General features: G+C 59.4%; 1 protein-coding gene across 3 annotated transcripts in view; it reads left to right on the top strand.

Moving 5' to 3' along the window:
- Positions 1-12622, top strand: part of RAB11FIP3 (RAB11 family interacting protein 3) — a 102028-nt gene that overhangs the window by 77236 nt on the left and 12170 nt on the right. For 2 of the 3 annotated variants that reach the window (XM_070064197.1, XM_070064196.1), the window contains 5 exons: positions 1293-1442; positions 3934-4068; positions 6722-6757; positions 9954-10047; positions 10680-10783. In XM_070064197.1, the coding sequence (XP_069920298.1) occupies positions 1293-1442; positions 3934-4068; positions 6722-6757; positions 9954-10047; positions 10680-10783 (519 nt within the window). The remainder of the gene's footprint in view (positions 1-1292; positions 1443-3933; positions 4069-6721; positions 6758-9953; positions 10048-10679; positions 10784-12622) is intronic. The other variant, XM_008252705.3, reaches the window with a different exon arrangement.

Raw genomic sequence — 12622 nt, 5'->3', positions numbered from 1 at the left:
CCCAGAAAACACGTATTAGAAATTATATTTTGAGGGGCCAGTGCTGTGGTGTAGTGAGTAAAGTCACTGCCTGCAGTGCCAGCATCCCAGTTGGGCAGCAGTTCAAGTCCTGGCTGCTCCACTTCTGATCCAGCTCTCTGCTGTGGCCTGGGAAAGAAATGGAAGATGGCCCAAGTCCTTGGGCCCTGCACCCATGTGGGAGACCTAGAAGAAGCTCCAGGCTCCTGGCTTCGGATTGGCCCACTCCAAACATTGCAGCCATTTGAGGAGTGAACCAGCGGATGGAAGACTTTTTTCTCTATCTCTCTCTCTGCCTCTGCCTCTGAGTCTTCATAACTCTGCCTTTCAGATAAATCAGTTACTCTTCAAGGAAAAAAAATCTGTTGAGAACTAACAAAGTGTTTAAATAAAAGACATTATATTTTGAGTATGTTGGGCCTATGTAAAATATTATTTTTAAAAATCAATTTTACCTGTTTCTTAACTTTTTAAAAATTAAATTTGTGGAGGCCGGAGCTGTGGCATAGTGGGTAAAGCCGCTGTCCACAGTGCCAGTGTCCCACGTGGGCGCTGGTTTGAGTCCTGGCTGCTCCACTTCCGATCCAGCTCTGCTATGGCCTGGGAAAGCAGTGGAAGATGGCCCAGGACCTTGAGTCCCTGCACCCATGTGGGAGACCTGGAGGAAGCTCCTGGTTCCTGGCTTCTGGCTTTGGATCAGCACAGCTCCGACTGTTATGGCCAGTTGAGGAGTGAGCCAGTGGATGGAAGACCTCTCTCTCTCTGCCTCTCCTTCTCTCTCTGTGTAACCCTGACTCTCAAATGAATAAATAAATCTGTAAAAAAATTAAATGTGTTTGTTTGAAAGGCAGAGATACAGAGAGTTTCCATCTTCTGGTTCATTCCCCAAATGCCTACAACTGCCAGTGCTGGGCCAGGCCAAAGGTAGAAGCTGGGCGCTTCATCCAGGTATCCCATATGGGCGGCAGGGACCTCGCTCTCTGAGCCATGACCTGTTGCCTCCAGAAGGTGTACATGAGCAGGAAGCTGGAGGCAGGAGCTGGAACTGGGCCAGACGCAGGCTGTCTGGTACGGGGTGTGGCATCACCCCGATGCACCCCACGCAGCATCTCACTGCTGCCACAGGGGCCTGCCCCTGCTCTTCTTGAACATGGCTCCTGAGCACGCGCCCTCCACCTGTGGCTCGCAGCAGGTCCCAGCTGGAGAGCCCTCCTGCACCTCCTGCCTGGCCGCCTGCGGCTGAGTCGCCGTGTCCTTCCTGTCGTGCCGTGCAGGTCTCACCCGCGTGGCCAGTCTGTTGTCATGGTGATCGGCGGCGAGGAGCATTTTGAGGACTACGGGGAAGGCACCGAGGTGGAGGTGTCTCCGGAGGCCCTCTCTGACGGGGAGCTCACCTGCAGTGATCCTGCTTTTCTCACCCCCAGGTAACGCCCCCAGACCACACGCCCCTTCCCCATTGTCCCCCGTTCCCTTTGTGGTTCATGAATTGAAAAGGGAAAACCGGCGTCATTGGAGGTGACTCAATACAGCACATTCGAAAGTTTCCAGCCTGGAGCGTGGGTGGACGTCCCCTCAGTGGCCCTCAGATCCCTCCAGGTGCCCACGGCCTTGACTGCAGAGCGTGGCCCAGGACCACGTTGGGAAACTGATTCCTTAGCTGCTGGTCGCAAGTCCCGTCTTTGTGGCTGGCTTTGACGGAAGAAGGGCGTCTGTAGGTTCGTGTCCCTATAATTGCCTGCATCCCCAGAGTCTCTGGAAAATTCTGGCTTTGAATAAACACCGTGATAGCGGAAGAGGGAGACGCTTGGTCATGTGACACGTGGCTGCTCGCAGGGCTTCAGTGTGCTCTGTCCATGGGCCCAGGCAGCCCTTTGTTGTGGTCAGTGCATCAGGGGCCATTCCTGCCTGTGGGCCCCATGCCTGATCCATAGCCCGTCCACACCAGTCGGTCCGTGAGTTCTCCACCCTTGCCGGCAGCAGAGGCGAGGTATCTGAACCAGCTACCGTGGAAGTCTTCCTCTGCTTGCCTCAAGGCCAGACAACCTTGGAGGGTGGTGCCAGCCCCAGCAGGGCCCTGCCCTTGCCGTCTGTGTGCCTGTGCTGTGGGGTGAGAGACCCTCCCCCGGCTCCCTGAGGGCTGGCTTTTCTGGACAGTGTCCTGTGAGGGTGGCAGGCAGCAGAGGTGCAACGTGCCTGTTTTTACAGCTTCCCTCTTCCAACACGCACTTTTCTGGGGTGTCTGCTGGAGCATTTCTATGCTTGTGTTTGTCCCGTTTGGCCGTCTCTTCGTGTTTGTTGAGTTTGTCACCTCTTGTCCATGCTTTCCATTCTTTTCTGCCACATTCTGTTTTCTTTCTAATCTTTCTTAACATTGGACCTCCCAATGGGTCCAGCACCGGGGCTCCCGGCCCCAGGACGAGGCTGCCTTCTGCCCCTCCAGCAGCAGCTGCCTCCTTGCCGCTGCCCTGCGAGCCTCGCAGTGAAGTCACAGGGCAGGGCTGGGTCTCAGGGAGAGCGTTCCAGCGGGGCTCCCACATGGTCGGCAGGCACATACACTTGGGCCGTCCCCTGCTGCCTTTCCGGGTGCAAAAGTAGGAAGCTTGATTGGAAGCGGAGTAGCCAGTTCCAACTCAAACCCGCGTTCTGATATGTCCCGAGTGCTCTGAGTGCCCCACGTGGCCGCTTAACCTGCTGTACCACAGTGTCCGCTGCACACATAGTTTTGCGGGTTTTTAAGAAATGATTTATTATTGCAAAAGGAGAAAGCGAGAGAATCTTCCATCCACTGGTTCATTCTCCCAGATGGCTGCAACAGCCAAGTCTGGGCCAGGCTGAAGCCAGGAGTCAAGAGCTCCATCCTGGCCAGCGCCGCGGCTCACTTGGCTAATCCTCCGCCTTGTGGCTCCGGCACGCTGGGTTCTAGTCCCGGTCGGGGTGCTGGATTCTGTCCCGGTTGCTCCTCTTCCAGGCCAGCTCTCTGCTGCGGCCAGGGAGTGCAGTGGAGGATGGCCCAAGTGCTTGGGCCCTGCACCCCTGGGAGACCAGGATAAGTACCTGGCTCCTGCCATCGGCTCAGCACGGTGTGCTGGCCGCAGTGCGCCGGCCGCAGCAGCCATTGGAGGGTGAACCAACAGAAAAGGAAGACCTTTCTGTCTCTCTCTGTCACTGTCTACTCTGCCTGTCAAAAATAAATAAATAAATAAATAAACTTTATATATAAAAAAAAAAGCTCTGTCCTGCCCCGTGGGTGGCAGGGAAGCCGAGCAGCTGAGACCCCAGCCTCTGCTCGAGTACGGGCGCCGGCGTCGCAAGCTGCAGCTACCTAACGCTGGTCCCCACAGTTTGACACCAGTGCTTCGTTCCTTCGTTCCTTCCTTCAGGCAGAGATAGAGAAGGAGAGACAGAAACCGAGAGACACGCTTTCCCAGGCGCTTTAGCAGGGAGCTGGATCGGCAGTCGAGGAGCCGGGACTTGGACCGGCACCGTGTGGGCTGCTGGAGTTGCAGGCGGCAGCCTCACCTGCTACTCCGCAGCGCCGGCCCACCCACCCGTGGTTTCTAGAGCAGTGGTGACAGCCGTGCCCTCAGTGCGCTCCCCCGGAGCCGGGCTGTCCGTCCCTCGATGTGTCTTGGCGAAGGAGCGGCAGGAGTGCTAGGCTGCAGCCAGTTTCCGTGCACCTGGCCGTGAAGGAGCAGGTGCGCCCGGACAGGTGTGTGCCCAGCTCCTGGAGGGCCCACTGCGGTGTGGCCTCACAGAGCTGGAAACTCGGAGCCAGGGTGTTCCGCAGCTCACTTTCTCCAGCGTGCTCTGTTCAGCTCCACTTCCTCCCTGTCCTGTCCTGTCCTGTCTCTGCGGGGTCACAGCTGCCCGGCCGGGCCCCGCTCTCTCCTGAACTGCCGCTTCTCGTCTCTCCAGCTCCGGCCCACTTGCTGCCAAGCTGCACAGCATCCTCACTGATGAGGCTTTTGAGTTTTACTGTAGCCAGTGCCACAAGCAGATCAACCGCCTAGAGGACCTTTCCGCTCGCCTGAATGACCTTGAAATGAATAGGTAACTGGTATGGTGCTGGCCTTGCTCTTTGTTCAGGGCAAGGGAGACCCCACTGCCCCTGCCCCCACCAGGGGTCTGACGTGAGCAAGGTCCTGCTGCCGTGAGCTGGGCACTCAGACAGGCCTGGCCCGAACACCCGACCAGAGGGGCGCACTCCCCAGCCTCCTCTGCCCGCATGCCGTGGACCACGCCAAGGACCCCGTGCCCTCCTGCCCTGCATGTCTGTGGCTGTCTGCTCAGCTGTGTCTTGGGGAGGGGTGATCTGTGCGCACCGTGCTGTCCAGCATGGGGAAGCAGAGTCACGCAGACGTATTGGGAGAGTTAAGGACTGGGGCTTCAGACACCAGCTTGTGAGCAGCTCTAGGAACGTCCGTTTCAGTCCGGGATGTGTGTGCTGAGATCGGCCCTCCCCTGAGCTCGCTCAGTTAACGCGGAAGCAGCTTTGCCTGCTTCTAAACAGCTCTGCCGCTGTTCCCCGGCAGTCTCCTGTGCTGGGGCCGCGTCCCCTCCCGCCCTGGGAAGCCCGGGCTCCTGTCGGCGTCCCAGGAGAGCTGTGTGTGCTGGCGCTGCACAGCCTCGGCACACGCTGCGGGAGTCTTGAGAAGAGACGGGCCAGCGGAACTGAGCCGGCACCTGGGCGGCGGCTCAGGCCTTCTGGGCAGCCGTGCACAGGCTCCTGTGTCACAGGTCCTCGGAAACCTTTGACCTGTCCGGAGGAAGCTGCCCTACGTCTGCCTCCCGCCTTCAGGGCTTGGGCCCAGGCCGGGGCCCGCTGTCGACAGCCTGGCTGTGCTGCTGGCCCGCCTCAGCTGCAGCTCTGGTGCATTTTCCTGGTGTTGTGTGCAACGCTACAAAGCACGCCGCCCCCAGCAAGTGCCGGGGGGGGGGGGGGGGGGACAGGCTCAGCATTCACAGGCCATCCTGTGAGGGAACCTGGCGTCTGGCAAGACCAAGGATCACAGAAGATGGGTTTCACTGGCTGTGGGGTTCAGCTGGGCGTGAGGTTCTTCCCGTGAGGCCATACGCCCTCTTCCTGGTAGTTCGGGAGTGAGGTATGTCGTCGCTGTGTGTGAAGGGTGACTCGGAGACACGCGTCGCATCTCATTCTCTCTCGAGAGAGGCAGTCTTTCCACATTGAGAACCTGCCCCGGGTGGCGTGTCAGACCTGCTAGGCCCTGTGGGGCAGAGCGTGGACTAGGATGTGGCTGAGTCTGGCCAGCAAGTCCTGTGGGAGCTCACATGCTCTTTCGGCACCCCCTTCTGTGAGAGGCTGTACCAAGGTAGGTACGTTTGTGCTAAAGTCAGCAGACTTAGGACACACGGCTTTGAGTCAGAACACTCCCCGAAGCGCTCAGTGGAGGAGGTCTGAGCCCACTCTGGTTTTCTGCATGGAGTCAGTCAACTTACCTGGCCGTCAGGTGTTGGTGAGGTGCACCTGTGGGCCTCTGAACATCCCAGTGGTGGTGGTTGTATTTTCTAGGCTCTTGGGGCGTCTGTAAAAATCCACTTTGTAGAACCAAAAGGCTGCTTTTCACAGTCATGAACACTGCCACTGGACCGCCAGTCCAGTCCTGCGAGCTGGACGAGAAAACAGAGCAGTCTGCCCACCCTGTTAGCGGTGAGGAGGCCCAGCGGTACCAGGGTGAGATGAGATTTGGGTTGAAATGTGTGGTCCCATCGGGAGAGTGGAGCCACCGTAATTTGGACAGTGAAACTTAACCGTAGAGAATGACTGCCTGTAGAGGGTTGAGGGGTAACCACCAGGAAGAAAGAGCACTCAGAGTAGAATGGCCACTCCCCGCCTGGGGCTGGGGACAGCATGGGGACCTGCTGGAAAGCCCCCGCCTCCCGCCTGCTGGGGAGCATGCCCAGTCCTGGGCACTGTCTCTCTCCAGCGCCCTCTGCTGCCAAAACCTAGCGTCGCAAAGGAAAAATGCTGTCCACAGAGCAGCAGCCTGAGGGCACCGGGGTCTGCCTGGTGGGACTTGCGGCCTGTGCCTGAGAGACGGTCGTAGCGTGCTGAGATGAGCAAGCTTGGGTTCCGGGATGGGGTGATGGCTCTTACGCTTAGAGATGAGGTGAAGGTTGAAGCTGGCCGTTCAGTGGAGGAGTGGGCCTCACAAGTGAGATACGAGGTAGGCGTGGCCTCCGGCCCTGCAGGTGGGCAGGTCAGAAGGGCGATGTGTGAGCAGCTGTATTTACTGCCCCCCCCCCCCGTGGCAACAGGAAAGACTTTCTACCCCCGCCCAGCAGGTGCCTGGCTTGTGACATCAGTATTGTGACCACAAGGGGTGGAACGTTCCTGGGGGGTCCGCAGGGCCCCGCATTTGGGGTGACTTGGCTTCGGTAGTGTTTGGAACGTGCCGCTGGCCCATCTGGCACCCGCACAGTGCAGGCTGGCAGTCGGGGCGCTGAGCCCAGCCTCTGTGCAGGGGGAGTTTCTCTGGGGAGGGCGAGAGAGTGGGAAAGGCCTTGGGAAGCGGGGCCGTGCGCCGCGCCCCTCCCCGCGGTGCTGAGTGCGCTCTGTGCGGCTTGCTCGGGAGGGGCGCTGCGTGCTGTGTGGGAGGGTGCCGTCCTGTCGCCTTAGCCTTTTCCTGTTTCCTCCTGTTCTCACTGTCCTGACACGATTTTCCTGTTTGTTTTGGTTCTGCAGTCCGACGAAGCGGCTCTCCAGCAGGAAGGTGGCAAGGTAGGCAGCCGCTCACTGCGGACTGAAATGCTCTACTGATCACTCTAAGAGCGTGCGCAAGACTTCTCACAGCTTGTGGTTCAAAGTTGACTTGAAGGGATTGCTTGTGACAGCTTGCAGGGTATGGACTTGGGCCTGTCTGTTGAATGGCCACAGCAGGCTTTGGGCAGGGTCTGGGTTCAGGGCTGCTGCCCCCACTGTCTGCTGTAGGTTAGCCTGGAGGTAGAGGCCACTCAGAGCTGGGTCTCGCAGGGGCTGCCTGCCTGGGTCCCCGAAGGAGCTGGGGATGAGGGGTGCCCCTTCCTCTGAACCGTGAAAGCATTTCTTCGCGTCTAGTTTAGGGCACTGTCTGCTGACCTCCTGCTGTGAGAGGAGGGCACACACTGTCCTGCGCTGCTGGTGCGGCTCTGTGGCGGCTTCCTCTGACATGAGCGTTGAGGGAGCCGTGAAAAGCTACCCCGTGTCGCTCTGGGGAGTCTGCTCTTCGCCTGCGCTGCTCCCGCCAGCCACGGGCTTCCTCTGTCTCAGCTGGGCTGCTCCCCTCAGGCTTCCGTACCCTTTGCTCCAGGCCATCGGGCTGTGTCCAGCCTGTCTTCCCCACAGGGTTGGGTCTTGTCTTCCTTCTTTTTGTCTCCATGTTTGTCTAGTACATCTTCCTGTAGCTTCCTGAGAAAAGTGATGACCAGGGATACATTTCTGAGATCTTGTTTTTGAACTTTCAGTTAGTATGGAATTCTAGGTTGTGAGTAATTTTTTAAAATTGGTATTTGTTAAAATTGTATTTATTTATTTGACAGGCAGAGACAGAAAGGTAGAAAAGTATATAGAGAGAATTTCCACCTGCTAGTTCACTCACCGAACCCACCTGTTCTCCTCATGGGTGGCAGGGCCCTGCCTCTCATTGGGAGACCGGGAGGAAGCCCTTGGCTTCTGGCTTTGGGCTGGCCCAGAGCTGGTCCATGTGGCCACCTGAGGAGTATAATCAGCAGATGAAAGATCTCTCTCACTAGTTCACTCCCCAAATGGCCACACTGGACTGGGCTGGGCCAGGCCAAAACCAGAAACCAGGATCTTCCTCCAGGTCTTCCACGTGGGTGCAGGGACCTGGACCACCCTCCACTGCTTTCCCAGCACATCAGCAGGGAGCTGGGTTGGGAGTGGAGCAGCTGGGACTTGAACCGGTGCTCACATGGCATGCTGGCGCTGTGGATGCAACACAGGGGGAAGAGAGGCTCAGCCAGCCAGGAGGCAGTCCAAGAACTCAGCAAGAACCGGAACCCAAAGACAGGGCAGACAGAGACTGTATGAGGGCAGGCACTGCACGCCTGGTTCTGTCAGGGTGCAGAGGCCCCTAGCACAGAGCTGCCATCAGGGAACAAAACCACAGACTGCGGGCTCTGCACTGCGGCACAGAGGGTGACGCCACTGCCTGCGATGCCGGCATCCCACATGGTGCTGGTTCATGTCCCCACTGCTCCTAATGCGGCTGGAAAAGCAGCAGACGGGTCCAGTGTTTGGAGAGTGCACCAGTGGATGGAAGATACTCTCTCTCTCTCTCTCTCTCTCTCTCTTTCTGTCTCTGTCTCTGTCTCTGTCTCTAACTCTGCCATTCAAGTGAATAAATAAATCTTTTTTTAAAAAAAGTATTTATTTTATTCATTTATTTTTTAAGATTCATTTATTTGGGCTGGCACCGCAGCTCACTAGGCTAATCCTCTGCCTGCGGCGCCGGCACACCGGGTTCTAGTCCCAGTTGGGGCGCTGGATTCTGTCCCGGTTGCTCCTCTTCCAGGCCAGCTCTCTGCTGTGGCCAGGGAGTGCAGTGGAGGATGGCCCAAGTGCTTGGGCCCCTGCACCCACATGGGAGACCAGGAGAAGCACCTGGCTTCGGATCAGCACGGTGCGCTGACCGTGGCGGCCATTTGGGGAGTGAACCAACGGAAGGAAGACCTTTCTCTCTGTCTCTTTCTCTCACTGTCTAACTCTGCCTGTCAAAAAAAAAAATATATTCACTTATTTGAAAGGCAGAGTTACAGAGAGGTAGATGCAGAGAGAGAGGGAGGGAGGTCTTCCATGTACTGGTTCACTCCCCAGATGGCTGCATTGGCTGAAGCCAGGCCAGTCTGAAGCCAAGAGCCAGGAGCTTCTTCTGGGTCTTCCATGTGGGTGCAGGGGCCCAAGGATCTGGGCCATCTTCTACTGCCTTCCCAGGCCATAGCAGAGAGCTGGATTGGGAGTGGAGCAGCCGGGACTCAAATTGGTGCCCATATGAGATGCCAGCACCGCAGACGGCAGTTTTGCCTGCTGTGCCACAATGCTGGTCCTAGAGTGTATTTTTTAGAGAAAGATGTACAAGCTAGCTGAGTACCTTCCACGAAGGGAAGTGAGCTTGTCGAGACAGCATGTGGATTTCAGTGTGGCGTCTTAGTGTTTGATTGGGTCTCACTCTGACCCCTGTCCAGCCTCAGCAACCTGCAGATCCCGTTCACAGGGGGTAGGACTCAGAGGAGCAAGTGCTCTGAGCATCACACGGTCGGCTCGGTTCAGTCCCGGGAGTCCCAGGGTGGAAAGGCGTCCACACATGGGCTTGCCTTGGGCGCAGGTCCTCCAAGAGCTTGAAGCATCCCGAGTCATTCAGGTTTGCTGTGAGTGTGACGCTCGTGAGGCACCCACAGCTGAGACTGCTCCTGCCCTGAGGCCACAGTGTGAGGCCAGGAGCTCACACAAGACCACAGGGTCAGGTGTGCTGTGTGCTAGGTTGGGTGCCCTGGAGCCGGCACCTTCCTGAGGCTGCTGGACCAGGCTCTGAGAACGCCCCCAGGGATACTGCCAGGGTGCAGGCTCTCCCTGACCCTCACCTGGTCTGCCACAGGGAGCGCGTGACATGCTTGAGGGGCCTCTGGGAAAGTCCTGCTCGTTTCCTGTAAGCTCAAGAAGGATGTCGTGTTCTATTGCGCTAGTACAAAGTGCCCTGGGCCCTGTGGCGGGCAGGGAAAGAGGCGGTGTTCTGTGAGCCGCGGAGAGCTCCAGGGGACTCTGTTCCCGGCCCTCTCCAGAGGAGACCCCACTGTTCAGATGGCCAAGAGGAGCCTCTCAAACAGAGGGCCTGGCCCAGGGCTGGGACTCGGGAATGCTTGTGTGTGAGGAACTTGCCATGTGCTTCCTCCTCTTCTCTGCTGCTCTTTCTTTCGCTCAGGTACCTGCACCAGTCAGGGGCCCTGACCATGGATGCCCTGGAGGACCCTCCCCTGGAGCCTGTGGAGGGCCCAGAGGAGGACATTGCCGACAAGGTACAGGCTGGAGGCCACAGAGAGCTGGCAGTGTGTCAGGCTGCAGTTGGCAGGGCCGCGGGGAGGGCCTTCTGGGGCACGGGCCTCGTCCTGGCCCCTGGGAGAACACGATCAGGACAGGTAGAGGGGGCACGAGCTGTTGGCCTTGGGATGACCTGAGTCAGGCCGAGGGCAGCAGGTTGATGCTGACAGATTTGTTTCCCAGGCCCATGGATCAGCATTGGGGAGGACACCGGCCTGTGGCGGGGGTGGGTACAGACATCAGCTTCTGGAAGGAACTGCCCTGACGGCGCGGGGTGGGGGCAGCTAAGGCATAGACACGTCTGTTGTTTGCATCCCTGGGCGCCAGGGCCTTTTCTCTAGGCTGTATCTGGCGAGACAAGGTCCCTGCCTTCCTGTCCCACGTCAGCATCAGAAGGCTGCCTGGGCTTCCCAGACCCAGGGCCCTGGAGGCGGCAGGTGCTCCACACTCCTCGTGCCCCACGGGCTGATGGGACAGCCGCAGCACGGTCTGCCAGCTGCGGCCTAGCTTGCTCCTGAGTCACGAAGTCCCTGGTGCTGCGTCCCGGGTGGTTTCCTCAGGGCCCTGCTGCCGCCGCCTCTGATTCTCAAGCTGCCCTCTGGTTTCCAAGGTGGTCTTCCTGGAGAGACGCGTGTCAGAGCTGGAGAAGGACACCGCAGCCACCGGGGAGCAGCACAGCCGGCTTCGGCAGGAGAACCTCCAGCTGGTGCACAGGTGAGCCAGGGGGCAGCCACGTCCGCAGCCTGTGCCTCCTGCACACCCCGTCTGCGCCCCCACCCCCGCCCCCACTGAATCCTCTGAACCTCGCCAAGCAGGGTCCCCTGCACCGGGAGCTGGAAGCACAGCTCCTGAGCCGCAGGTGAGCCGCCCTGTGGCCTCGGCCCTCCACGTGGCCCTGAACACACAGCGGAGAAAGCGAGGGCTGGGTCCTGCTCACCTGTGCCATGCCCAGAGATCTGACAGCTGCCAATGGGACCCACGCTCAGCTCCTCAGGCAGTCGGAGGGAGCACATTGAACCACAGCCCACCAATCTGGTGGCTGCTGCTGTACCCAGAGCCCTCTCTCAGCCCACTTCCCAGAGAACTGGGGAGTTCCCACTCGACAGGTGTCCCCTGCAGCCACCTGGCAGTCCCCGTCTCCCCAACTCTGACACCCTCCCGTCTCCCCGACTCTCACACTCCCTGTCTCCCCGTCTCCCTGACTCTCACACTCCCCGTCTCCCCATCTCCCTGTCTCCCCGTCTCCCCCGTCTCTCACACCCCCCGTCTCTCCGTCTCCCCGTCTCCCCGACTGTCACACTCCCTGTCTCCCCGTCTCCCTGACTCTCACACTCCCCGTCTCCCCGTCTCCCCGTCTCCCCGACTCTTAAACCCCCCGTCTCCCCGTCTCCCTGACTCTCACACTCCCCGTCTCCCTGACTCTCACACTCCCCGTCTCCCTGTCTCCCCATCTCCCCATCTCCCCATCTCCCTGTCTCCCCGTCTCCCCCGTCTCTCACACCCCCTGTCTCCCCATCTCCCCGTCTCCCCATCTCTCACACTCCCTGTCTCCCCGTCTCTCACACCCCCATCTCCCCCGTCTCTGACACCCCCTGTCTCCCCGTCTCCCCGTCTCCCCCGTCTCTCACACCCCCTGTCTCCCCGTCTCCCCCGTCTCTCACACCCCCTGTCTCCCCATCTCCCTGTCTCCCCCATCTCTCACACCCCCTGTCTCCCCGTCTCCCCGTCTCTCACACTCCCACCCTCGCACTTGCCCTGGGCACTTGCTGCTGTCTGCGCGCTTTGCCCTACATGACCCGTTGCCCTCAGACTCACCCTGTGAGGCAGGTGCTGCTACTGGGTCTGTTCACAGAGAGGCCCTGGGCCTCAGAGACAGCTGGGCTGTGGCTGGGGTGAGGTCTGTGCCTGCAGAGCCCCCTACCCTCACAGAGCAGGGAGGTGACAGTGTCTCCTTAGGGCCTTGGCCCTCCCTTGAGCACATGGAAGTGCTTAGCCGCAGAGGAGTAGAATGAGTGGGAGCTGGACAGGGTGCCGGGACTCCTGCGTGCTGGGGTGGCAGCTGGACAGGGTGCCGGGACTCCTGCGTGCTGGGGTGGCAGCTGGACAGGGTGCCGGGACTCCTGCGTGCTGGGCTGGCAGCTGCCGACTCCTCTCAGGCCAGGTGCAAAGGCACCACCTTCCGGTGCTGTCACGTTTCTTGTGTTGATGCAGGTGAGCTTGGCAGGGGGAGTGGGCCCTCCAGGTGGTGTCCACATGGAGCTGGGTGCTGTGGGGGCGGAGGCAGTGGGGACACCTGAGAGGCACATGTGGAATCCACAGGAGAGGTTCTTTCCTCTGAACCTCTGTCTTGCCAGGCTGCCTGGGCCTCTCTGGCTCCGACAGGTACTGTCGTGGCCTCAGGCAAGGGCTCTTTACCTCCGAGCTTCAGTTTCCTTGTGCCTGCCCTGAGGAAGTGACCCGGGCTCTGAGCAGCCCGGACAGCAGCCCGCATGCGCCTGTGTTGGCAGTAGTGCCATCACCGTCACCAGGTGCTGAGCCGCACGACGCCTGACT

Source organism: Oryctolagus cuniculus, chromosome 19, assembly GCF_964237555.1.
Source record: "Oryctolagus cuniculus chromosome 19, mOryCun1.1, whole genome shotgun sequence".
In the NCBI taxonomy this organism is placed as follows: domain Eukaryota; kingdom Metazoa; phylum Chordata; class Mammalia; order Lagomorpha; family Leporidae; genus Oryctolagus; species Oryctolagus cuniculus.
This window is presented reverse-complemented; position numbering and strand designations above follow the sequence as displayed.